Genomic DNA, 25997 nt, shown 5'->3' on the forward strand with positions numbered 1-25997 from the left:
CCAGCACATAATCCCTCACCTCCACTTCATGGAATCCATTTTTTCCTTCCAAATCCAGCACAAGTTCTATCTCCTACATGACCTTTCTTGTTTTCTCTTGGCTGCTAGGCTCCATCTCCCTCTCCCAAACAAATTACCTTGGACTTATTTTGTTACCAATATATGCACGTTCCCTTTTCTTTCAGGATGAAATGCTTGTCTTTGAGAACAAGTGGCTGCCTGTCTTTATATCTCTAGTGCCTAACTCAATGCCCAGCACTTTATAAATGCTGGCAGATTGATTGGTTGAGTGATTAATTGATGACAGCCATAAAAGGTAAAATGATCTTTAGCCTCAGGAGTTCAATAAGGGATCCTATAGTTTTACTGTCCTTAGCCTTTGTAATACCATATATAGAATCTTATTATCATTTCTAGAGTATTTTGTCCACTTCTAGGCACTATATTTTAGCAAAAATTCTGACACTATTTCATCTGGAAGGCAATCTCTAGTGAGGGGACTCAAGCCTATGTCATTCGGCCATTGATTGAAAGAAGTACAGATGGCAGGATAGAGGGGGGAAATGTGTGGATTTAGTGGGATTGTTGCCTTCAGATACTTGAAGGACTGTCTTGTCAATCTAGTATACTGATGGGATCACAGAATGTAGGAAGGAGACAATGCAAAACAAAGCTGGAAAGGTAGATAGGGATGACTTATTTAAAGGCTTTAAAAGTAGAACAGAAGAGTTTATATTTGTTCCTAAGTGCAAGAGGGAACAATTGGATTTTACTGAGGAGGGGAATGACATAGGCAGACCTATGTTAGAAAAACCACTTTAGTAGCTGTGTGAAGGATGGATTAAATAAAGCTGACTGAGACTTCAGTCTGGAAAATAAATTATGATGTTAACTTCAACAGAATAGAAGAGAGGTTATTAGGGCTTGAACTAAAGTAGTGGCCATGGTCGCAAAGAGAAAGGGATGAGATGCAAGGGCTATTATGGTGACAGAAATTATAAAATTTTTCAACTGACTGTATATTTGAAGTCAGGGAGATTGAAGAGTAAAGCGTAAAAGTAAGGTTGTGATACTGGGGTATCTGGAATAATAGCATATTCAACAAAAAGGGAAGTTCAGAATAGGCTTTAGAGTTTAGATGGAAATTACGGAAATTATGGAAATTTCTTATGGAAATTCTGAATTTGAGATATCCGTGGAACTTCTAGTAATGTCCATTTGATAATAGGACTCTATTGGAGTCAAGCAAGAAAGGAGGACTGAATATATAGAAGTAATTGTCATCTGCATAAAGATAATTAAATTAAGAGAATCTTATGAGATCACCAAATGAAAGACTGTAGAACAAAGTTAGAAGAGTGCTAGATCATAGCTTTGGGATAAAGATCATCAATTCTTTCAACAATTTTTCATTTAATAGAGGTTAAGGGCTCTTCATCATTATTATTTCCCTCCTATGGATATGCTCTATAAATTGTGAGTCCCAGAAGCAAACATAAGGCATGGATGAGGCATGATAAAGGCAGTTCACAATGGTGCTAACACCTCCCAATGCCTAAAATCTATGCAGTGTTTTAAAGCAACCCACCATTACATTTTCTCTCTACCACATTATATTGATGACTCTTATTTGATCTTGCAGTCCTCTAAAATCCCCAGAGCAGTTCTGGAAACAAAACACATCAGGGAGAGACATTATACAGCAGTGATGATTTCAATTATCCATATATCTGGTGGCACTTTCTCATTGCCAATAGCAGAGCAGCTAATCACTTCTTGATTTATTTTAATGATAAGTTCAACTTCAAAGAGTGGAAGAACCAATAAGAAGAAATTCTGTTGTGTATTTTATTTTTAATAATAGATATAAATATGATGGGAACCTTTGAAGAAAAATCACCACTTCTTCCTAGAGTTTGTGAGAGAGGAAAAAAGTGTGATATGCAGCCCAGATTTTGAGAGGGCAAATTTCAGAGAGTTCCACTGATGGACAGATAGGGTCCCTTGGACTGCAACTCTACAGGGGAAGTCAGGCCAGGAGGGATGGGGAAGTCTCAAGAATGAAATTCTAAAGAAAAAAAGGGAAATAATTCTGATGAGGAAGGAAAAGAAGAGTTGTCTTAACTTCTGTGAGTGCAATAGAAACTAACTTACACTTGCAAAAAATACATATACACACACACATATATATATACATATACATGCATACAGGTATATATATGTCTAAATATGCATATACATATGTTTACATATACATATACATACATATATATATATTTCTAAAAGCCTTGGAGAGTATAATTACTGAACCACTTTTAGAAATATGTAAAAGCTTACGAACAATAGAAGAGATATTGATAGAGGTCAGATGTTTTCTTATTTTTCCAAAAAAAGGAAAGGGGAAAAATAGCTCACAAACAATAGGCCAGGGTACTCAACTTTAATTCTTTATTAAAAAAGATGATTAGAACTGACTAGCATTTCCTTTTTAAAATAAGGAACAGATTTATTTAGTATTTTGTAAAGTGTTTGATGACAACTCATATTATTATTATTATAGAAATTCAGGCTAGATGATAATAGAGGTAGATGCATTTGGAACTGGTTGAATGGGAGAATAGATGTTAATGATTCAAGAACAACTTGAAAGGATGCTGCTGATGAAATGCCCTGAACAATTAGAACATATGTTCATAGTCTATGGGCTTGGCCTATGCTTTTTTTTTTTTTTGGAGGGGGGGGCTGCTATGATTGTTTTTGCTACTTTTTAAGTTTTTAATAATAACTTGGGTAAATGCAAAGGCAGCTTGTATATTCTTATGGCATGAAGCTGTAAGGGAGAGTTAAAATGCTGGAAGAGAAAGTCAAGATCTAAAAGATCTTATCAGATTAGATCACTAGACTGAATCTAGTAAAGGCTTCAACTGAAATAAATATTAAATCTTGCTTTGGGATATCAAAAATCAATTTCAGAAGTATTGGAGGGGAAGGCAGCAATTTATCTGAAAAAGATCTAGGGGTTCTGGCTGACTAAATTCAGTAGCATATAGCAGAGTGATGCAAATAAAAAAACAAACAAAAAATAATCAAGCCAAATTATGACCTTGTGTTATGGGTTTAGAGAGGCCACACTTCCAAGAAAGAAGTAGGAATTTGCCTGTAATATTCAGTAGATGCCAGTCTTCTCTAGAGCAGGGATGTCAAACTCCAATAAAAACAGGGGTCACTAAACACTAAGGATCCCTGAGGGCAACATATTGACTTTGAAAGTCACATTATTATCACTCTTTAGTTTCTATGACCTTTTTGTTTATTTTGTTAAATATTTCCAGATAACATTTTAATCTGGTTTGATTATGTTTTTGGTGTGTTTGATACATACTAAGTTTGAATGATTTAATGAAAAGAGATCCAGATTTGAAATAAAAAAGACCTGCATGTAAGTCCTGCTTCTGATATACTGGCTATGTGACTCTGGACAAGTAAATCCCAAGGCTCCAGACAAGTCTTTAGGAATATAAATTGCATAAGGTGCTGTCCTATATATATATTGGTAGAGAGAATTTCCTCATCTAAATCAATGAAATAAAATCCTTATTTTTTGTTATTAAAATTGCTATTAAAATGTAAAATTTTCCATTTTTTATCTAAATGAACATTTCTGATGTAAATCAAGTGATCACTTGAGATGTCTGCAAAGTACTTAGAACAGAACCTGTGTGTTATTAAGTAGGCACTTAATAAATGTTTATTCTCTTCCTTTTCTTCTCCTTTCTCCTCTAAATATTTAAAATATAGCTAAAATGGACCCACACTTAACACCACATACCAAGATAAGATCAAAATGGGTCCATGACCTAGGCATAAAGAACGAGATTATAAATAAATTAGAGGAACATAGGATAGTTTATCTCTCAGACTTGTGGAGGAGAAAGAAATTTGTGACCAAAGATGAACTAGAGACCATTACCAATCACAAAATAGAAAATTTTGATTATATCAAATTAAAAAGCCTTTGTACAAACAGAACGAATGCAAACAAGATTAGTAGGGAAGTAACAAACTGGGAAAACATCTTTACAATTAAAGGTTCTGATAAAGGCCTCATTTCCAAAATATATAGAGAACTGACTCAAATTTATAAAAAATCAAGCCATTCTCCAATTGATAAATGGTCAAAGGATATGAACAGACAATTTTCAGATGAAGAAATTGAAACTATTACCACTCACATGAAAGAGTGTTCCAAATCACTATTGATCAGAGAAATGCAAATTAAGACAACTCTGAGATATCACTACACACCTGTCAGATTGGCTAAGATGACAGGAAAAAATAATGATGAATGTTGGAGGGGATGCGGGAAAACGGGGACACTGATGCATTGTTGGTGGAGTTGTGAACGAATCCAGCCATTCTGGAGAGCGATCTGGAATTATGCCCAAAAAGTTATCAAACTGTGCATACCCTTTGATCCAGCAGTGTTTCTATTGGGCTTATACCCCAAAGAGATACTAAAAAGGGGAAGGGGACCTGTATGTGCCAAAATGTTTGTAGCAGCCCTGTTTGTAGTGGCTAGAAACTGGAAAATGAATGGATGCCCATCAATTGGAGAATGGCTGGGTAAATTGTGGTATATGAATGTTATGGAATATTATTGCTCTGTAAGGAATGACCAGCAGGATGAATACAGAGAGGCTTGGAGAGACCTACATGGACTGATGCTAAGTGAGATGAGCAGAACCAGGAGATCATTATACACTTCGACAATGATATTGTATGAGGATGTATTCTGATGGAAGTGGATTTCTCTGACAAAGAGACTTAACTGAGTTTCATTGGAGAAATGATGGACAGAAACAGCTACACCCAAAGAAGGAATACTGGGAAAGGAATGTGTACTATTTGCATTTTTGATTTTCTTCCCGAGTTATTTTTACCTTCTGAATCCAATTCTCCCTGTGCAACAAGAGAACTGTTCGGTTCTGCAAATATGTATTGTATCTAGGATATATTGCAACATATTTAACATATATAGGACTGCTGGCCATCCTGGGGGGGGGGGAGGAGGGAGGGAGGGGAAAAAACGAAACATAAGTGATTGCAAGGGATAATGTCGTGTAAAAATTATCCTGGCATGGATTCTGTCAATACAAAGTTATTATTAAATAAAATAAAATTTAAAAAAAAATAAAATAAATAAATAAAATATAGCTAAAAAGTTACCCTGATAAAAATCACTTAAGAAAATTAGGATAGCTGGAATTCTCTATTATTCTGAGTGATAAGGGAGGAACATCATCCATTTCTGTTTTCAGTTTCTCCTCAGGATGATACCACATGTTGGAATCCTTACAAACTTTTAACTCATTAGAGTTGATAGAGACAATAATTATCTAATTTAGCATGGTCCAGTATGAGATGTTATGGGCCAGAACTTGAAACAAGGTACTAAGTGGAACTGATAGAAACAATGCTTGTGTTCACACCTTTAGAGAGCTCATATAAGCAAGAAGCTCTTAGGGCCAGACACAGAGCACACTGGGAGATAAAGAAGCCCACAAGCCCACTCTTGGAGGCAGAGTCAGATTTATTTCATCTTCCACCTTTGTGCTGGCTGGAGGCTGAAGAAAGCAGAGTCAAAGGACAAGCTGCAAGAGCTCTTGGAACCAAGCAGAGAGATAGGCCTCTAAGAAAGCTAACCGGACCCAAGGAAAGAGATAAGAAATAAACGTTTGGATTTTATTAGCTGGCTATATTTGGAGGGATTATTACTCTGAACTGAAACTAAGGCTGCCTCCAGAAAACCTCCCTAAGAAACCTGCTCAGAGAGAACCATTTTACATATATATATATATATATGTATTTTTTTTTAAAGAATATTGTTTTTATTTGAAACTATGGTCCAGACAGAGTTGTATTAGTCAACAAGCTGGTGATAGTCAGCTTTGACAGACAGGAGCTGGGATGCTGCACTTTTTCTCTGGAAAAAATTAAATGATCTTTATTAAAACCACCATGTCAATGGTTTCACAGCCATGAAGCTTATCATTTATGCCAGAGCCATATGAGCAAGACTATAGAGTTTCAATAGACTCAGATTACAGTGTATTGGAAAAATAGTTAACAAAATATATTACAATACAATAGGATATAGAACTACCATAGAAATACTGGCATAGGTCTCCTTTCCTCTTTCTACCTTTCACTGTCATGAATGTACCTCTACTTGAACAATCATTCACAGAAGCAATGTCAAATTAATTTTAATTAATAATTAAACCATAATAAGAGCACCTACTAATGCATGCATACCATATATTATCATTATTTGCACTCTATTACATTTTTATTTTGTTACATATTTAGTAACTACTTTTCAATTATCATTCTGGTATAGCAAATATTAGAAATCATATATGGTTTGGGGGTCTCATGTTTTATATTTCTACTCTATAGTATTCCTCCCAATTTCTCTTTAATATATCTTTTTTTATATAATAACTTTTTATTGACAGAATCCATCCCAGAACCATTATATTTTAAAGAAGAGAACACCACAACCACAAGGATCCCTCTGTACTGAAAATGAATGTCAAGATTGATACTTTCAAAGCACACGGTGGTTTTAATATTATTTTTCTCCATGTAATTTCTTTCTTCTATTCCTATATAAATATGTCATAAGTAATGCAAAAGTGACTTTGTATCATGTGCCATTCAGATCAAAGGGAATGAATCTTAGATCCCATAATCTCTTGGCCTATGACTCAGCTAATGTCTGACCTCAAAGAGAATCACATTACCCCCCACCAAGCAGAATGAGAAAATGACAACTATGTGAGAACACCAGGCAAAGGTATCATTCACCATCCCTCCTATTAAAAAATGCCAAGCAGTCGATTTACCACGCAGGTCCCCTGGCCTAATGTCAAAAAAGATGGACAGGCTAAGTCAATGATGCAATACCCTGTCCATTCAGACTAGGCTGAGGAATGAGTAACATGTCAGTTACAACAAAATTTTTTCTTTCAAGTAAATCTTCCCTTTTTTGGCCTTAAAAATGAAACAAATGGTTCCCTCAGGCACTTCCTGGGACCTTTGTTCTTTGCACCATGGAAAACCTTTCCGAGATCCTTGGAACTCACCTCCCAGTGCCCCTGTGTGGTCTGAGTCTTCAGCTGGATCTTCCAGTCCTCTGTTTCAGGCTCTGCACAGTGATGCATGCTAAGAATGACAGGTCGAGTCAGCAGTGCTCCAGGAGGCCCACAGCTCACCACTGGGGTCAAAAGTGTCTGATTGTCTTCTACTGGGGGCCTGGTGGGACAGAAGAAATATTCCAAAAAGGAAGGGAATGCAAAAACAAGAAGCCTTTCCCCAGACACTTTGCATTTGCAACAATAGAGTTCAAGTTTTTCCTTTTTTTTCTTTTGGTGAAAATCTTACTCCTCCCAGTTTGCAGCAATTTGAGGCAACTAGGGGTAAGATAGTCAACTAGTATTTAATAGGAGTCTACTACTTATCAGGCATTGTGCTAAGCATGTGGGATACAAAGAAAGGCAAGAGATAAAAACAAAACAACCACCACAAAATTTTACCAGTTCTTCCTTTTAAGGAATTTACAATCTAATGAAAGAAAGAGAAAAATAGTACTAGTCTGAGATTTGGAAAAGTGACATTTCTGTCACTAAGTGACTTGCTTATTTTCTTGGGGCACAGATATCCTTACTTGTTAAGTGAGGATGACCTTTAGTTGACTTTTAAGGTCACTTCCAGTCCTGATGATCTATAATTAATGATAATAAGAATAAGTAACATTTATGTAGTGCCTACTATGTGCCAAGCCCTGTGCTAAGAGCTTTACAAATACTATCTCATTTAATTCTTATGAGTCATAGACATAGATACTATTATTGCCCCTTTCTAATAAATGAAGAAACTAAGGAAGGCAGAGGTTAAGTGACTAATGTCAAATTTGAACTTAGTCTTCCTGCCTCTAGGTCCAGAGCTCTAAATCACTGTACCACCTACCTGTCTTTATGTTGAGGTTGAAAATCTCTATGGAAAGAAGTACTTTTAGCAAAGTGCTAGTTCCTTATAGGAAATGTGTATTTCTCAGAATTTTTCATTCTTTTGCCAAAAAAAAGCTCTAGAGGCAGAGACCCAAACTCTCCATTAGGAAAGATGGAATGTGAAAGAACATCAAACATACTGAAGTTTGAATCTAACTTTGCACTTGTCCCTGGTATCTCACATGTACATATTCATAACTTGATTTTATAAACAGATGCCAGAATGACAACTCTCATTCCAAAATTCTTACCAGCTCCTGAAATAGTCAAATCTATGAGAAAGCACATTAACTCTTTCTGATCTCCCCATGCTGTGGATGATTGATAGGGATTGTACCTGTCCATATTTCACGTTCAACCAGCAGTCAACAAAGCATCCTAGGCACTGAGTGGTTCTCTAGGAATTGTCCACAGTCACAGACAGACTGAAACTCAATCTAGTTCTTTCTGACTCAGAGGGTACTTTTTTCTCCATATGCCATGCTGAGATAAAGGGATAGAAGGCCAGAAAGCTGAAATGATTTGGCTTGGGACTTGGATCTGTGACTCATAGGTGTAGGCCACTTACAGTGGCAACTTCATCTCCCAATGCAGCCTAGTACTGGCACTTTGTATGTTACTTTCTTTTGGAGATGCCCAGAGCTCTAAAAGGTTAAGTCCAGAGTCACATGAGAGTTACGTATGTGATGAGAACTTGAGGCCCTAATCTTCCTGACTCTTAAAACTGGCCAGGATTAAATTCAGGACTCTTCTTGACTCCAAGTCCAGCATTCTTTTCATCATACCAAATGTTTATTTCTTAAAAAGCTTAGAATTTTAGAATTTTAGACTGGGAAGAAATCTTAGACATACAAATCCAAATCCTGTTCAACTTCCCCACTCAATGAATAAGTTCACTATACAATTCTTATAAGGTTTCTTATTGTTTGGTATCTTCTCTCAGATGTTTGGTAGTTGGTGAGGGCGGGTACTTTTTAGGAACATACTTCCTCTTATGGAGCCTACATTTGCCTCCTTGTGACTTCCACCCATACGTCCCAGCTTTATCCTATGGGGTAACAAAGTATAAAATCAAAGCTTCTTTCTATGTACTAGTCCTTCAAAGCCTGAAGATAGCCACTATGGCCTTGTTTCCAAAGCTTCACCATCCCAGTTGCCCTCCACTTGTATGTGGCTTCTCTCTTATAGTGTATAGAACTGAACTTAGTACTTTACATATGGTCTTTGATGACGCTTAAGATGCTATCATCATTTTACAAACCGAGTTGTAGTTTTATCTCTTACATTATGCCCAATGACTTGAGCACTTTTTCATGGGAATTGTTACTGTCATATTCCTCTTTTCCTGAGTCTGAGATATTCCCACCTAAGGCTATGAGGAAAAGTAAGAAGAGTGTTACCTTTAGGATACAGTAACTCTGAAGTTTAGCTGTAGTTATGAACCCTCTGATAGAATTATGGGGCAAATAATGGACTTCTAATGTGACCTGTTGCTTTTAGATGTATTTGAAAGGTATAGAATTGTTCTCACTTCAAAATTTTTAAATATAAAAAAGTTCAAAGGCAAAATTTCAATTCTATTTTTTCATGCTCCAAGAAGCAAAGCACAACATAAAAGCATGATTTAGTGCTATTCATCTTGAGAATTGTATTCAAAAGAGGAAGAAAAAGTGGGGCAAAACATGATTGCTAGATTTACAGAGCAAACACCAGGGAATCTGTCACCATTCTGACAGAAATTATAGGACTATATTTTAGGCTCATTTTGGCTCATCTACAATTTAGTAATGTCTCTTCTAGCACAGTCTGTAATGTTAAGGGTCATTTTCACAATAATCACTATGCCACATTTAACTAAGTTCTCCTATTTCTTCAGAGAATGCAACAACTAATTAGTGAGAGGAGGGCCATTAGAACCCAAGTGTTTTGACTCAGACAAGGTGTCTTCTCTAATATATTGCCTCCATTATGTACCAAAGTAATTTTGTGCTCAGTTCCTCTTTTGAGGTCCTACAGAGATAAAGAGAAATTACTTATAAGAGAATCACTATAATGATGGGTTTAGGTTTATTCAATATCCTATAGGGAAAATATAAGTTTTGGGGTAGCTATTTACTTTATGGGAACAACTACAGATGAAATTCTTCCCCTTCTAGAGTGTCAAATGGGTGGCTAGTTGGGACAGTGGATAGAGTGTCAGATCTGAGAAAGGCTCATCTTTCTAAATTCAAATCTGACCTCAGACACTAGCTGTGTGAATCTGGGCAAGTTATTTAAGCCTGACTGCCTCAGTTCCTTATCTGTAAAATAGTTGAGAGGGAAACAGCCATCTACTCTAGTATTTTTGCCAAGAAAACTCCAAATGAGAGCATGAAATGACCAAAAAACAAAAAAATGTAAGATGAATGACAGAAGGATAATAATAATGATCTGAGACATTCTTCATTTCCTGTAAATGAGGGAGCCCTTCCCCTTTGTCTCCTCTTTGTACCCTCCCAGCTTTGGACCATACAGATACCTATGGAGCAGCAGGATGATAAGAAAATCCAGAACTGATGATATCCTTGTTCTTACCTCTCCCTTTTCTTTTTGACAACTTTAAGCTACATAGCTTCTATCTGGCAACTAGATGGAAAGAGAAGTGAACTATTCAAACCACTGGAAGAACTGGCTGATATTAACTGATTCTTTTGAAGAGGATCTACTACTTGGACTTATCCTTTGCCCTACCACTACTTCTTAATGTCCTCCCCACATCCTCTAGACCTCTAGGCTAGTCAATTGGCCTGTTCATATTCCCTATATAGACTTACTTACTGTTCATTCTTACATTAATTCTTTACAGCATGATCATGAGGTCTCAAGTTTCTGGAGACAAGAACAGGCTATTATGTTTTGATTTCTCTGTTTCTATGGATTTGTGATTTCAAGAGATAAGCTTCCAAAAATATAAATTTTTCTAGAACATGTGAGAATGAATAGACAACTGGATTTGGAATCAAAAGGAGTTATCAACATATATTCATTAATCCTTAGCATACTAAACACCACAGATAAAAAGAAAGGCAAAAACTAGTTCTCCAGGAACTTCTAGTCTAATGGACTCTGGTTCAAATTTTTTTCTAAAGTCAACCAACTGGTATTGAGCAATTATCTAACTTCTTAGAGCTTGTGTGAAATGGATTTTTATCATGTATGAAATGGATTTAATCATAACAAGTCCTATTATCTATCTCACAGGGCTGTTGTGAGATAAGTGATATACATAAAGAAATTATTATTAGTATGTAGTATGGAACAGTTCCCTAGTTTCCAATCTGAAGCTAAGGATACTGAAAGCATTTTCTCTTTTCTCTTATCCTTGTCCTCATATGAATAAGTGCCCAGGAAAGAGGCCAGAAGAGGATTCTCCATAAGTTTACATCTTCCAGGTTCCACAAAGGAAATACAGTTACATTCTAAGGTTTCTTCTTTTGTCTATAGATACATATAACTTAGGGAGCCAAAGAAAAGTATCCCTCAATACTAAATGCTTCTCAGAATCAAATCCTGTCTCTAGAAATTAAAAAAAAATTACTGTTTCTCTTTGGGCAAATCATTTATTCCTTAGCCAAGACTTTAAGGAATAGATGGACCTTGAATCTAATCCTGACACCGGACAAGAGAGAAAAAGGAACTTTGGACTTGGCTGCTCTTTATTTCTCCTACCACAGGATATGAGAGAGCTCTAGTAGACACTGGACCTTGTTTTACATTGAAGTTGAAAAAAAGAACATTTCGTGTGATTAAATAGAAGCCTGTTAGTGCATTTTATGTTGTTCAAATTTAGGGCAGAAATAATGTTTTAGAAAAAAAGCTATTATTTCCTTAGGCAAGCTACTGTTTGTGTATGAGAAAAAAACACCACCTGGGGATAAAATGCTCTGTGTCATACAAACTAGAAATACTACTATCTATATTTGAAAGGACCAAAAAAAGAGGTTTTCTGCAACCACAGAACAAAACTAAAAATTAAGGTTTTGTTTAGGAGGAGAAAGGGAGAGAAAACTTGTAGTACATGATCATTACCTGCTTCTATGATTGTCAATCAAATGGAAGATAATACTGTTCAATGCAGCAAAACAGTTTGCTTCTTTCTTTCAGAAGACTAATGATAATTGCATACCAGGTTTTAGAATGTCTACAGCATCTTCCATCTGGAGATGACAAAGTGCTTTTCAATCATTAATCAATGAGATCACACTGAACTATTCTAAAGCTGGGACTCTTTGGCCCATTTCTTTTGGGAGCAAAACAAGAAAGAGACTAGCAAAAGTGATTAGTTACAACAAACACTGCAACAAATTCTCCGAAACTTTTATATTTTGGAGCCTTTTGCTTGATTTTAAAAGTTAAAATTCTCTTTCAAAAAATGTTTGGCCAACTCAAAAATGTCCACAAATTCAAAAGAAACCATAGGATTATATATTATCTTATTATATCCTATGACTGATTTAAAGGTCTAGGGTCAGAGTATAGTAAATATGCTAAACACAAAGGTTTGTGTTTTATAAGATCCTTGAAGGCAGCAATTGTATTCAGTTGGGTTCCTGACTTATGGTCTTTTCCTGACTCCTGCCCTCAAATAAAATGACTTAAACATTGTGTGTGTGTGTGTGTGTGTGTGTGTGTGTGTGTGTGTGTAGTTCCCTCAAACTACTTGTCCTCCTAATTCTTCAACTTACCTTCTTCTAAGCTTTCCCAAAGTTACATATAGATTGTCATTCTCTTGATGTTGTCACCATCCACAAATGTGTCATATGCATATTAATGAATTCTGAAATTTCTTTAATCATAATCTTTTTTTGTTCTTTTTGCTGGGGCAATTGGGGTTAAGTGACTTACCCAGGGTCACACAGCCAGGAAGTCTTAAGTGCCTGAGGTCACATTTGAACTCGGTTCCTCCTAACTTTAGGGCTGGTGCTCTATCCACTGTGCCACCTAGCGGCCCCTTATCTAATCACAATCTTTTGTCATTCTACCTTTTCCTCTACTTTGCAACTTCAAACCTTATTCTTCATCATCACTCTGACCTCCAAATACTTTCCCAAGGTCCTTAAAAAAAGCCTTATCTTCTCCATCCTGAGTCCTGAGTGAACTTTGTCCTTTTATTCTATCATAGATTTTGCCTGGTCAAACCTCAGCCTTGTATTATTCACACCATTACTTCATTGCCTTCACTCATGTACTGTTTTATTATGTAATGTGAATTGTCCCTTCTGCTCCTATTGTGCAAGAGAATGCTTTTACACTCCCTAATCCATTCCCCTTTGTAGTCAAAGGCTTCACTAAAATTTTTCATCGCTTTTCAAACCTCTCAACATTTCCTCTCCTGAGAACCTGAGAACTAAAAATTTGAGGGCATTTGCAGAGATGCTTCCCTTTTCCCCTTATTCCTCATCTCACATAATTAAGATGCCTTCTGCCATGATCTCTTGACTTACTTTTGTTTCAGGTGAAGAGGTGGCCTTTCTTCCTACCAAGGCAAACCTCTCAATACATGCAATTGATGCCATTTCCAGTCTGTCTTCTCCAGCAGATTGCCTCATTTATTATTCCTAGCCTCACTAATATTTAATCACTCCCTGTGTACTGGTTGCTTCCCTATTGCTTACAAATACCCCCATATCTCTGTTCCATTCACAAAAGAAACTTTACTTGATCTGACCATCCTTGCTAGCTATCATTTTATATCTCTTCTCCATTTTAACTCCTCAAGAAGACTATTTATAGTAGATGTCCCCAGTTCCTTACCTCTCACCATGTTCTTACCTCGCTACTATTTAGTTTTTGATTTCATCATTCAAAAAAACTTCCCTCTCCAAAGATACTTTGCTCTCTTATTTGGCAAAGTTAATGGCCTTCCTTTTCTCAACCTTTTACTTTCTTGATCTCTCAGAAGCCTCTGACAATGCAAATTATTTTCCTTTATATTCTTTCTAGGTTTTTGTAATGCTTCTGTCTGCTGGTTCTCCTATTACTTGTCTCAAATCTTGTCTCTTTTGCTTGATCTTTATGATTGTCATCCAAGTCATGCCTATCAATTGGAGGTGTCCTCAAGGTCTTGTTCCTAATTTTCCTTCTCTTCTTCCCATTTCATTTGCTGATCTCAATGATCAACTTTATGCTAATAACTCTCAGATCTATTTTACTAGCCTTAACCTCCCTCCTGATAGACAATCTAACATCTCTAACTGCCTTTCAGATATTTCCAACTGGATTTCTTATAGACACAGTAAACTCAGCATATCCAAAATTGAACTCATTATTTACTCCCAAGCTTCCCTATTACTGTCAAGGGAACACCATCCTCCCAGTCCCTCAAATTTACAACTTAGCTGTCATCCTAGATACCTCATTGTCAATATTCTATAGTTTCTATCCTCATAACACCTCCTCTGTATATCCCTTCTTATCTCTGATGCAGCTGCCAGTCTAGTACAAGTGTTTACTGCTAATACTTGGACTACTGCAGCAACCTGGTGGTTGATCTCACTACCCCAAGTCTTTCTCCTCAAATTTACAACTTAGCTGTCATCCTAGATACCTCATTGTCAATATTCTATAGTTTCTACCCTCATAACACCTCCTCTGTATATTCCCTTCTTATCTCTGATGCAGCTGCCAGCCTAGTACAAGTGTTTACCGCTAATACTTGGACTACTGCAGCAACCTGGTGGTTGATCTCACTGCCTCAAGTCTTTCTCCATTCCAATTCATCTTCTACTCAGCTGTCAAAATGTTGTTTTTAAAGTGCAGGTCTGATTACATTATACACACACACACACACACACATACATTACAAAAACACACACAAACTAAACTTCAGTGATTCCCTCTTACTTACAGGATCAAATATACAATCTGCTGATTCTTAGAGCTCTTTATAATGTTTTCCCTTGCTACCTCTCTTGTTTTTGCACATTTTACTCTTCTTCACATGCTGAGTAATTTAGTGAAATTGACCTTTTTTGCTGGTTTTCTCACATGATACTCCAACTCCCAAATGATTGTTTTCATTGGCTGTCCCTCATGCCTTGTTTATCTCTGCCTCCTTCCTTCCCAGACTTCCTTCAAGTGTCATCTTAAACTTTGCCTTCTTCAAGAAGTCTCTTCCAGTCTTTCTGAGGCTGTTCTCAAAGTAATCTGTATGTAGCTTGCTTATAAATAGTTGTTTGCATGCTTTCTCTTTCATAAGACTTTGAGGTCAGGAACTACATTTTGTATTTCTTAATGTCCCCAGAATTTAGTGCAGTGCCTTACCAGTAGAGCTGACTCTACTTTTAGATGAAACAAGTAGACATTTTTTTAGTATTTACATGTGAAAATTCAAAGGCAAGGCCCACACAACACATGTCAAAAGAGAAAATATGGAATAATGGAAAGAATATTGATGTTGTTCTTGGGAGAACTGAATTTGAATCCTCACTCTGTGTATTCTGTGTAATACATTCAAATTTTTGTAGTTGCACTTTCCCAATCTTTAAAAAAATTAAAATAAACACTATGTGCTAAACACTGTTAATAAAACATTTTCCCACTTTCCCTTGAATAAGATGATTTGTAAAGATTTATGTAGGCGATTTAGTATTATTAAAAGGCATCTATGAACAGTTCTATTAATAGGGATTAACACAAGCCTTTCTCCAATTGATAAATGGTCAAAGGATATGAATAAACAATTTTTAGATGAAGAAGTTTGAAGTTGAAGTTTAGTTTGAAGTTTAGATGAAGAAGTTGAAAAAGAAGTTCTAGTCATATGAAAAAGTGTTCCAAATCATTATTGATCAGAGAAATGCAAATTAAGATAACTCTGAGATACCATTACACACCTCTCAAACTGGCTAAGATGACAGGAAACAGATAATGTTCAATATTGGAGGTGATGTGGGAAAACTGAGACATTGATACATTGTTGGTGGAATTGTGAATGAATCCAAACATTCTGGAGAACAATTTGGAACTAGGCTCAAAAAATTATCAAAATCTCTTATGGGCCAGAACTTGAAACAAGGTGTTAAGTCACTGGAATTGATAAAGACAATGCTTATGTACTTAGTTCACACCTTTAGAGTTCACACCTTTAAGACAGTTCACACACTAGAATTCACACCTTTAGAGAGCATATATAACCTAGGAGCCTCAACTAGGATCGACTCTGGGAGATTCACAAGTCAGAAACCCACAAGCCCACTTTCTCAGAGGCAGAGTCAATTCATTCCAACTTTGTGCTGGCTGGAGGCTTTGGATTCAGAGGGAGCTAGAGGCTGAAGCTGGAAGAGACAAAGGACTAGTGACAAGAGCTCTCAGAACTAAGGAGAGAGAAAGGCCTCTAAGAAAGCTAACTGGGCTATTTTGAAGGAGTATTACAATAAAGGATCTGGACTTTAACTCCTGGCTGTATTTGGGGTGATTACTCTGAACTGAAACTAAGGCTGCCTCCAGAAGCCCTCAAGAAATCTGCTCACAGAGAATGATTATATTTTAGAGAAGAACATTACGAAACTCTGCATACCCTTTGATCCAGCAACGTTTTTACTGGGCCTATATCCCAAAGAGATCTTAAAGAAAGGAAAGGGATCCACATGTGAAAAATGTTTGTGGCAGCCCTTTTTGTAGTGGCTAAAAACTGGAAACTGAGTGTGGATGCCCATCAATTGGAGAATGGCTGAATAAACTGTGTATATGAATATTATGAAATATTGTTCTGTAAGAAATGACCAGCAAGATGATTTCAGAGAGGCTTGGAAAGACTTATATGAATTGATCCTAAGTGAAATAAGCAGAACTGGGAGATTACTATACAGGGCAATGACAAGATTATATGATGATCAACTTTGATGCATGTAGCTCTCTTCAATAATGAGATGATTCAAACTAGTTCCAATTGTTCAGTAATGAAGAGAATCATCTACCCCTAAAGAAAGAACTATGGGAACTGAGTGTGGACCACAACTTAGCATTTCCACTTTTTCTGTTATTGTTAGCTTACATTTTTGTTTTCCTTCTCAGGTTTTTTTTTTTTTTCTTTCTAGATCCGATTTTTCTTGTGTAGCAACATGTATTGAATTTAAAATATACTCTCACATATTTAACATGTATTGGACTACCTGCCGTCTAGAGGAGGGGGTGAGGGGGAGGAAGGGAAAAGTTGGAACAGAAGGTTTTACAAGGGTCAATGTTGAAAAATTACATGCATATGTTTTGTAAATTAAATAAATGAATGAAAAAATAGGGATTAGTAGAGTGACTATTAGTCCTTTTTTTTTTAAACAGTAGGGCCCTAAAATATATACTGTTAATTTGTCAAATTGTCTGGACAACAATTTCATTCCTAAGAAACATCATATAGGTCAGACAGATTTCAATGTCAAAAGGCGAATATGGTGGGAAAAATCTCAGAGAATGTATATCATTAATGGAGAATGAGATGGTTGGATTAATTTTGCCCTTTAAAGCCATAATGTCAACTATGCTTCTCTCCAAGGTCAGCCCACATGGACTTTAAGATTGGTTAGGCCAACAAATTATTGTCCAATTTTTCTAATCCCTTAAGCACCTCTCATGGCCTCCTGTCTACGTGAAGACAATTTGCTACCTGCTAGATCACTCTCAAGTTAAAATATTAGGCAAATAAAGGTAAAAATACTAGAGAGGAATTATTTAACACAGGGCTTAGAACATTATAGGGGTTTAATGAATGATTGATTAGTATCTTGATTTGTTGGTACCAACAGGTAGTAAAGGTATAAGAGTACCTATATTGATTAGTCCCAACAAAGTAGTAAAAAGTATAAGAACCAAGATATATTAAGATTAAAAAAAAAGATATATCTGATCCCAAAGAAACAAAAGGATTGATTCTTGTTGAGATGTTCTTTTTATTTTTAGGTGGCTTATTAGTCTCTTATTTATCTAGTAATATTCTGTCAAAGAGTCTGTACTTACTCTTTCTCCCTCGTAGAAACACTGAGAGGAAGAGAGCTTTAATTTAATTAACCTTTTTTTCAAATTACTTTCATAAAACTCCTGTTAAAATTTCTACCCATTTAATAAGCTCAAACATACTTCCTCTCTCCCTCCAGGATTTGCTTAGGTTAGATACCTTGGCATGAAAGAAAGGTTGTGAGGACTCTATATAAGTAAAGAAAGGCAGGGTGATGAAGTGGATTAGTAGTGAATTTGGGGTATATGGTCTCTGTTGTAGTAGAAAAAGCAGATCAAAGAGTGCTCATTTTGGCGTCAAAGTCTTGAAAGCTTTCTATCTCTGTGACTTTAGGCAGGCACCTTTACCTCCCTTATCTTGGTTTCATCAGCTATTAAAAGGATTGCAGCGAACAATCCCTTCAAATTTTGTGATCCTAGGAGATCTAAGATCTAATCCTGATTCTACTGTAATCTCTATGACCCTTAATTTCTAAACTCAGTTATCCCTTTCACATCATGGGGGTGGAGTGGGGTGAGGATGGGAGTGTTAGGGGTGCTCTCCTCTCCCCTCCTCCATTCCTCTGATCTGGAAAATCCATCTAAATTTTTTTGACCTTCCACCTGTAACAGAGAAGTTTGAATTTTTTCTTTCATGGGGTATTTAAGTATTTTTTAAATAAAATTTGGTCAAAGGCTCTATATCTACAGCTTTTACAAATCCCCCCCCCACCAAATTTTCATCTAATTTCTTATGCTGATCAATGACATATCAAAACTATCATAGGGAAAATCGCAATGTGGAAGAGATAACTATACCTATTTTTTCTCACCTTACACTTTAGGGATAAGCTGGGATAAGGCACTCCAGAGAGTTTTTTTTAACTGTGATAACTACTTCAAAATGACTCCAAAATATTGCCAGTTGTTCTATGATTTTGGCTCTATACACACAGGATATGGCCCCTCACAACAACTTAGTTAAATAACCCGGTCAAGCATCATGGATGTCCACATTTCAAACATGCCAATGCTACGTCTGGTCAAAGAAAAGGTACATATGGGATTAAGGGATAAGGGAGGGAGAAGGGCACAAGGGAGTATTTAGCTACTGAGCTGAGAATGAAGAATTATTAATCTATGCAAATTGACCCACTCTGGTTATGAAATTAATACTTTCAATATGTATCCAAAGAAAGTGAAAACAGAAAATTTTGGGATCTCCTCAGTCTAAAGAACTTCAGCTGTAGAAACTACTGAAAGCAATAAGATAGTAAGCTAAGAAATGTAACTATAATTCCAATTATAGACAGGAAGGAATAGACAGAATTTTTGTCACAACAGACAAAACATTGATCTTAGACTGGTAAATTTCAATCACAAAAGTTGTCTCTAATTCTGAGGAGGTGAATGGCTTTCATTGGGAGAACTAGAAACAGTAAAAATTTACAATTATATGTATAACAGCTGAGATTTATATAGAGCTGTGAAGAACAGTGGAAGGAGTGATGGATCTAGATTTATAGGGTTTGGGATTAAATCCTGTCTCTGATCCTTACTTCCTGTGTAATCTGAGGCAAGTCATTTTGACTCTCTTGGTAAAATAAGAGTTTGTCCTAGGCCTCTGAAGTTCCATCTTTCTGTGGATCTTAGTAGTTTTAAAGCATTTTGCATTCACAGTTTCATTTGTTCATCATAACACTGTTAGAGGTACTGGTATTATCATCTTCATTTTACAGATGAGAAAATTAAGGTTCAAGAAAGGGAAGGGGGGAAGGGTTAAATTCACATAGTTAGGAAGTGGCCACATTATCTGACCTTCTTGTTCTGAGACAAGAATTCTTTCTATTAAACTTCTACCATCTGTGATCTAAATAAATCCAGTTGTGCAGTTCCATTTTTTTTCTTTTTGTTTGTCCCAGCCTTGAAATGTCATCATTGTGGAGAATTAGCAATCGAGAAATTTCCTTCCCTTATGCAGACTGGCAACTGATTTATAACTTTTATTATTTAAGAGTTTGCCAGGGGCACTGAGAAATTAATGCCTTGCCCATTGTCAGAGAGCCAGGATATGTAAGAGGCAGATCATTCTGATTCTAACACCAGTCTTCTCTCTATGTGTGCTGCCTCTTCTCATTTAGGTTACACAAATTAGTCAAGTTTCCTGCTGCTTCAGAACATATGCTCTTGATTGATGAATGGTGAAAAATGGCAATTGTATCAATAGCCAGCAGTGTCCTTAGAAAGCTCATGCACCAAAATAGACCTAGCAAATATAACTTTATTAGGTATTTGAAATGAATGGGATCACTCTGTGTGTGTGTGTGTGTGTGTGTGTGTGTGTGTGTGTGTGTGTGTACATGCATATTGAGAGCTAGACCTGAGATCAAGAAAACTTAGTTTAGATCCTCTCTGTCATTTACTAGTTCTGGGACTGTGGACAAGACCCTTTATCACTCTGAGCCTCTAAGTTTTCTTCTCTGTAAAGTGAAGGGATTGAATTAAAAGGTCTTTAAGGTCCCTTGTAGCACCAAATTTATGATCTAGTATATACAAGCATAGACCCAGGAAGTAAGGTGTGGTCATCAGAGTGTTGGACTTGAGTCAAGGAGAATTGAGTTTGAATCTTCCTTAGACCTTTGTTAGCTGTGTGATTGCAGTTAAGTCAACACTTTGAACATTTGTTCCTACAATTGTATAATGGAGATAACAGGAGCACATACCTTGCAGCACTGTGAAAACCAAGTAAGATGTTGGATATAGATTTGCTTAGGAAACTTTATAGTGCTTTAGCATGATATACTAGCTATTCTATATAAATATATGTGATATATATAAACATTTGTGAATATACATATATGTATATGTAAATACATGATAAGAATTACTAAATGCTTTTGGATCCTTTGCTAAGTAGTAGAAATAGGAAATATAAAAGTGAAACAGCCTCTGCCCTCAAAGAGCTTACAGAACTGCAAACAACTGTACAAAGTCAAGCAAATGGAGAATATATAGAAAATGAATACAAAATGACAAAGGAAGAAGTAGTGGCTTAACACAATGCCTGACAAGCTGATTAACTAAGAGATACACTGACTGACTAGCTAGAAGAATAGAGAGAAGCCTCCTAAAGGACATGACAATATAAAGTATTGTTTATAGACAATTGACATTATAAAATGTAAAGGGGCCGAGTCCAGTTTCTACTATCCTTTGTATAAAAGTGATAAGTTTGTGTAATACAAATAATTTTTACCTCATATTTTCTTTCCTGTGTACAGTCACATACATTTCATAGACTCTTCCTTGGGGAATGGCCCCTGCAGGAATCAGCAAACTCACTCCTAAACAACAGGCAAACATACACACATACATAAAAAAAAATGAATTAAATAGGAAAAAAAAACCCAGAAGTCACCAGCACAGCTTGTTTAAAGGAATGAGTACAGATTGTGGAAAGGCAGCCATATGTCTACTTATTTTTACCTTTGATAAAAGAGAAATCTTCCCAGTTGCTGAGACTTTCTTATTTACTGGCTATTTTAGTTAACACAGATACTTTTGTGTCTTTGTGGAATTATGTGAAGAGAAGAAATGTTTGTTTGTTTTTTTTTAAGTTTTATTTTATTCAATAAGCAGGCAGATGGATATTTGGATTATCCTGTGAAACTAAAGGAAAAACAACAATTATTTAAAAAATTTCAAACTTCTGTAATGGGACATATCTCCCCAGACATTTTTTTTTTAATCACAAAAATCCCATGTGAAAGCCAAAGCTTGAGCAGAATGCCTTATTTTAAAACTAGCAAAGGGATCTCAGAAAGTATCTGTTTGTTTTATCAGCATCATGTGATTATTAGATCAGTGGTTCTCAAATTATGGTATGAGACCCTTTCTTGAGATCTGTAAGGCTTTCACAATAATATTAAGATTTTGAATGTCTAATATGATCTATATCAATAATAATTCACCTAAAGAAAAGTTCTATGGAAGGTAGCTGTCTTCCATGATTTTTGAGGGGGTATAAAAAGTCCCGAAACCAAAAAGTTTTAGATCTCAAATCACTACAGGGCACCTTCAGTATCTATGTCTCTGGGAATGGTCCACTACTACTTGATTTCGTTTCAATAGGCCAAATGGTTTCTACATTTTTGCTTCATTTTTGGGTTTATATTTGAGCCTAATGTATCACAAATATAAGGGGGTCATCCAAAAAGAATGGGATTGACATTTTGAAGATGAATATCCTACAGATCCTTTTCAGATAAAGCTAAATTAGATTCAATATGCATTTATACTAACTATTATAATCAGCCTTTTACATCAAATGTCCTGCTTGATATTTTGGGAAATGCAAAAGAAACAGAAGATAATAGTATTATTCTTTAGGAAATTACAGATTAGTTGAAGAGAGAGAAATGTATGTGTGTATGTGTGTGTGTGTGTGTGTGTGTGTGTGTGTGTGTGTATAAATTGGAAAACAGAGGAAAGTAAGAAAAGGTGATTAGGGAGAGAAAATAAGGTAAGGAAAACTTCACCAAGGAGGAGAGCCTTTTGTTGCACCTTGAAAGAAGTGTAGAACCTAAACTGATATAGATGAACAGAGAGGAGTGATTTAGCTTCTTGGCAGGGAGAAGAGTATAGGGAAAGATAGAAGTAATAATGAGAGTGACATTTTTATGACACTGTAAGGAAATGTGATTGGCTGGAGTGGTATTACCATGATGGAAATAGTGAGAGAAAAAGATATATATGTAAAGTTGGAAGCCAGTTAACAGTTTGGGAATTCTAGAATGAGGAGTTTGTATTTGACTGAAGAGGGGATAGGGAATCATAACAATTTATCGAGGGAGGAAACAATCTATGCCTTTTTTTCTTGTGCATTATGCAATTTCCTAATGTTAGTGGTATTAAATTCTTGCACTATATTTATTAAATGTCTAGAACTAGAATTTGAGAAGTTAAGACACTTTAATTGAGGAAGCCATTTATTCTTTTGCTTATGTATTATTATTTTAAAATAAAACAAAAATGAAATATGATGACAGTCCTGGGGTCTGATTTTAATACTTATAGAGGCTTCTCTAAAGTTAACTGTCAGATAAAATGATGAAACCCAAATGATGCTACAAAAGAATAGTATAATGAACTTCTAATCTTTAAATAGAAAAATCAATGGATGATGAGTGATGTATGTATTTTCTATGCCTGATGAATGCATAATAAAGAGTTAAGCTAATAAATTAATCTTGGCTTTTCTCTATGATATTCTCTCACCATCTGAAAAATTAGCATTCTAAAATTCTTCCTCTTCAGCAAATTGGAACTGAAGCAATTGATGTGATTTCAAATTTGTATGGATGGTGAAAACAGTAAGGGTTTCTGGTTTGAAGATGCCTGGTAAAGCTGTGCTAAAAAATAGGTCAATGGCTTAACTGATACCTCATCTCAGAAATTTTCAAAGTACATTTTTCCAGAGTTCTGGTAGTTAGTTGTTGGAGAAGAGCAGAGCTTTGAGGAAAGGACAAATGAACTTGAAAGAAAATATACTTCTTAACCTAAGTCAAAAACATAGTCCAGTGGATGACCTGCATTAATATTTCATGGCCTGTTAAATGAGGTGGGGAGAAATGGGGTTTTATTTTTTGTAGGGAAAAGTTATCAAACTGAATGCTTGCTTTTTAAACTTTTAGAACTTACCTGAATTGGGGACAATGAGATGTCCCCCAAGAGAGTTGAAAGTCCCAAAAGCAGTACAGGATGGATCTGTTTGTCTAGCCAGGCTCTGATTCTTCAAGTTGAGAGTCTCACTTTCCAGCAGAGACTGGGTAATTTGTGGGGACAGCTTGGCTGTGAAATCTGATAAGTCATCCTGTGGGGTTACAGCACCTGAGGTATTGTACACTTTGATTTTTAGGTTGGGTAGAGGATCGAGGATTGGTGAGTTAGTCATTGGGATTTTGTCAGAGACATCATGCAAAGCATAGACAGGGCCTCTATACATGGCTGCAGCTGATGTAAGGTCTGGTGGTACCGCCAGGAGATCTGTGTTTGAAAAACAAGAGCAATTTCATTGCCTTATTTTGGCCAATCCAGACAAACTAATTCTGTGATAATTTGTATTTCCCAAATGAAAGATAGTTCAATTAGTATAAAACTTTGCATGAGGGCCTCAGTACTGGCTGGAAAATGACCAGAAGGTAGTCTGGACCCAAAGGATTTGTCTACCTATTTCTGCTTTCTCTTTCATGTACCATCCTTAAGAATTCTGTTTTAGTTCCTCTGGCTTTAATAAGATATATCTAAAATATGGAAGAAGAAAGGAAAGGAGTGGTACAAACCTGCAAGATTAGCGTCAAGGAGACTAAAGCTCAGAATGAGCTAAGGTGCTGGAAAAATGCTAAGGGTGATAAAAACCACTTTCCCCAGTATGATCAGACTAAGAAGAAGAATAAGAAAGGAACAACAGGGATACAACAGAATTATTCAACTCTTATTTCTTTCCATCTTCTCTATCAAGGAGAATGATCTTCATACTGAAAAGGGTAGAAAAAAACAGAATAAGAGGGAATGGAAGCCCAATTTAAGTGAGGAAATAAAAGAGTATCTAGTTACATAAAATGAATTAAGATGAATTATATTCCAGAGCCTTGACAGAAATGGAAGAGGTGATCAGTAATCACTGAAGACTCAATGAGAATGCCCAGGCAAATGTCTATTTTTTTAAAGTAAAAAGATAAATTTTGGGAAATATAAAATAGTGATCTTGACAGATATTCAGCTACAAAAAAAATACATTTTAAGTGGATGGTTTGTGGACACTTAAGAGTTGAATTTTCTCCATTAAAAATTATGTCAGTATAGCCTCAATTCTTTATTAGGGAAATGATATAGACATAATTAATATGAATTTTCACAAGTCTTTTAAGATAGCCTCAAAGATAAAATAGGAAATGTGAAAAGGAAATACAATCAGGTGATTTTATTTCTTGTTGAAAGACTGCAACCTTAAAAAGGCCAGACAAATGTATGTGAAAGCTGGATAATGTATTTAAAATGTACATCAAATAATAATTTGATATCACCCTAAAAAGATGGTGTTCAGTAGTATGATGATGTCACCTGTCATGTCCAATTTTATCAATGTCTCAGATGAAGATACTGAAAGTATATTTGTTAAATTTGCAGACGACACAAAGCAGGGAAGGTTTGGTAATAAACTGGATAGTTGAATTAAGATTCAGAAAGTTTTTTTTTTTAACACTTTGAAGGAGGAGATTGAATCCAACAAGATGTGATCTGACATGGCTAAATATGAAGTATTATATTTAGCTTGAAAAAAAACTGTATAAGGTTAGGGATTGAATCTCTGGTTTCTCTGGTATAACCAACTCTCTGGTAAGGAAATTTCCTCTATCAGTGGTGCTAGGAAGTTTCTATATAACTCCTAGGCTTAAAATGTTACCTAGAGCACTGAGGGAATTAAGTGATTTGCCCAAAGTCGCACAGTCAGCATAGATCAGAAGGGATTCTTAGCTCCATCTTCTCTGATACCTGCTTCTTCTATAGAAGAATGAAAAAAAAAAAATAACTAGAGGCTTGACTACTTAACTGTGTGATTAATGTGAGTCACCAGTATCACCTGGCTACCAAAAAAGTTTATATAACCTTGGATTGCATTAAGAGATACATCATTTCCGGGCAAAGGAAGTTAAAACATCTTTCTGACAAGTTGGTCAGGTTGTTTTGAAAATTGTGGCTATCACAATTTAACAGGGACACTGATGATGTGGATCTGGTCCAAAGGGAATTATCAAAATGTTCAGAGTAATCAAAACTATGCCATAAGAGGACCAGTTGAAAGAACAAGGGATATTTAATCTGGAGAGGGGAATGCAAAGGGTCATCATAATAGTTCTTCTCAACCATCTAGAAAGCTAGCATATGAAAGAAGGATTAGAT

General features: G+C 35.9%; 1 protein-coding gene across 1 annotated transcript in view; it reads right to left on the minus strand.

Annotated features, from left to right (window-relative positions):
* Positions 1-25997, minus strand: part of UNC5C (unc-5 netrin receptor C) — a 428390-nt gene that overhangs the window by 56523 nt on the left and 345870 nt on the right. Inside the window, exons 9-11 of the mRNA XM_051965638.1 lie at positions 23736-24080; positions 21292-21379; positions 7149-7317 (exon numbers count right to left, since the gene is read on the minus strand). Coding sequence (XP_051821598.1) covers positions 7149-7317; positions 21292-21379; positions 23736-24080 — 602 coding nt within the window. The remainder of the gene's footprint in view (positions 1-7148; positions 7318-21291; positions 21380-23735; positions 24081-25997) is intronic.

The sequence above is a fragment of the Antechinus flavipes genome, chromosome 6, assembly GCF_016432865.1.
Source record: "Antechinus flavipes isolate AdamAnt ecotype Samford, QLD, Australia chromosome 6, AdamAnt_v2, whole genome shotgun sequence".
In the NCBI taxonomy this organism is placed as follows: domain Eukaryota; kingdom Metazoa; phylum Chordata; class Mammalia; order Dasyuromorphia; family Dasyuridae; genus Antechinus; species Antechinus flavipes.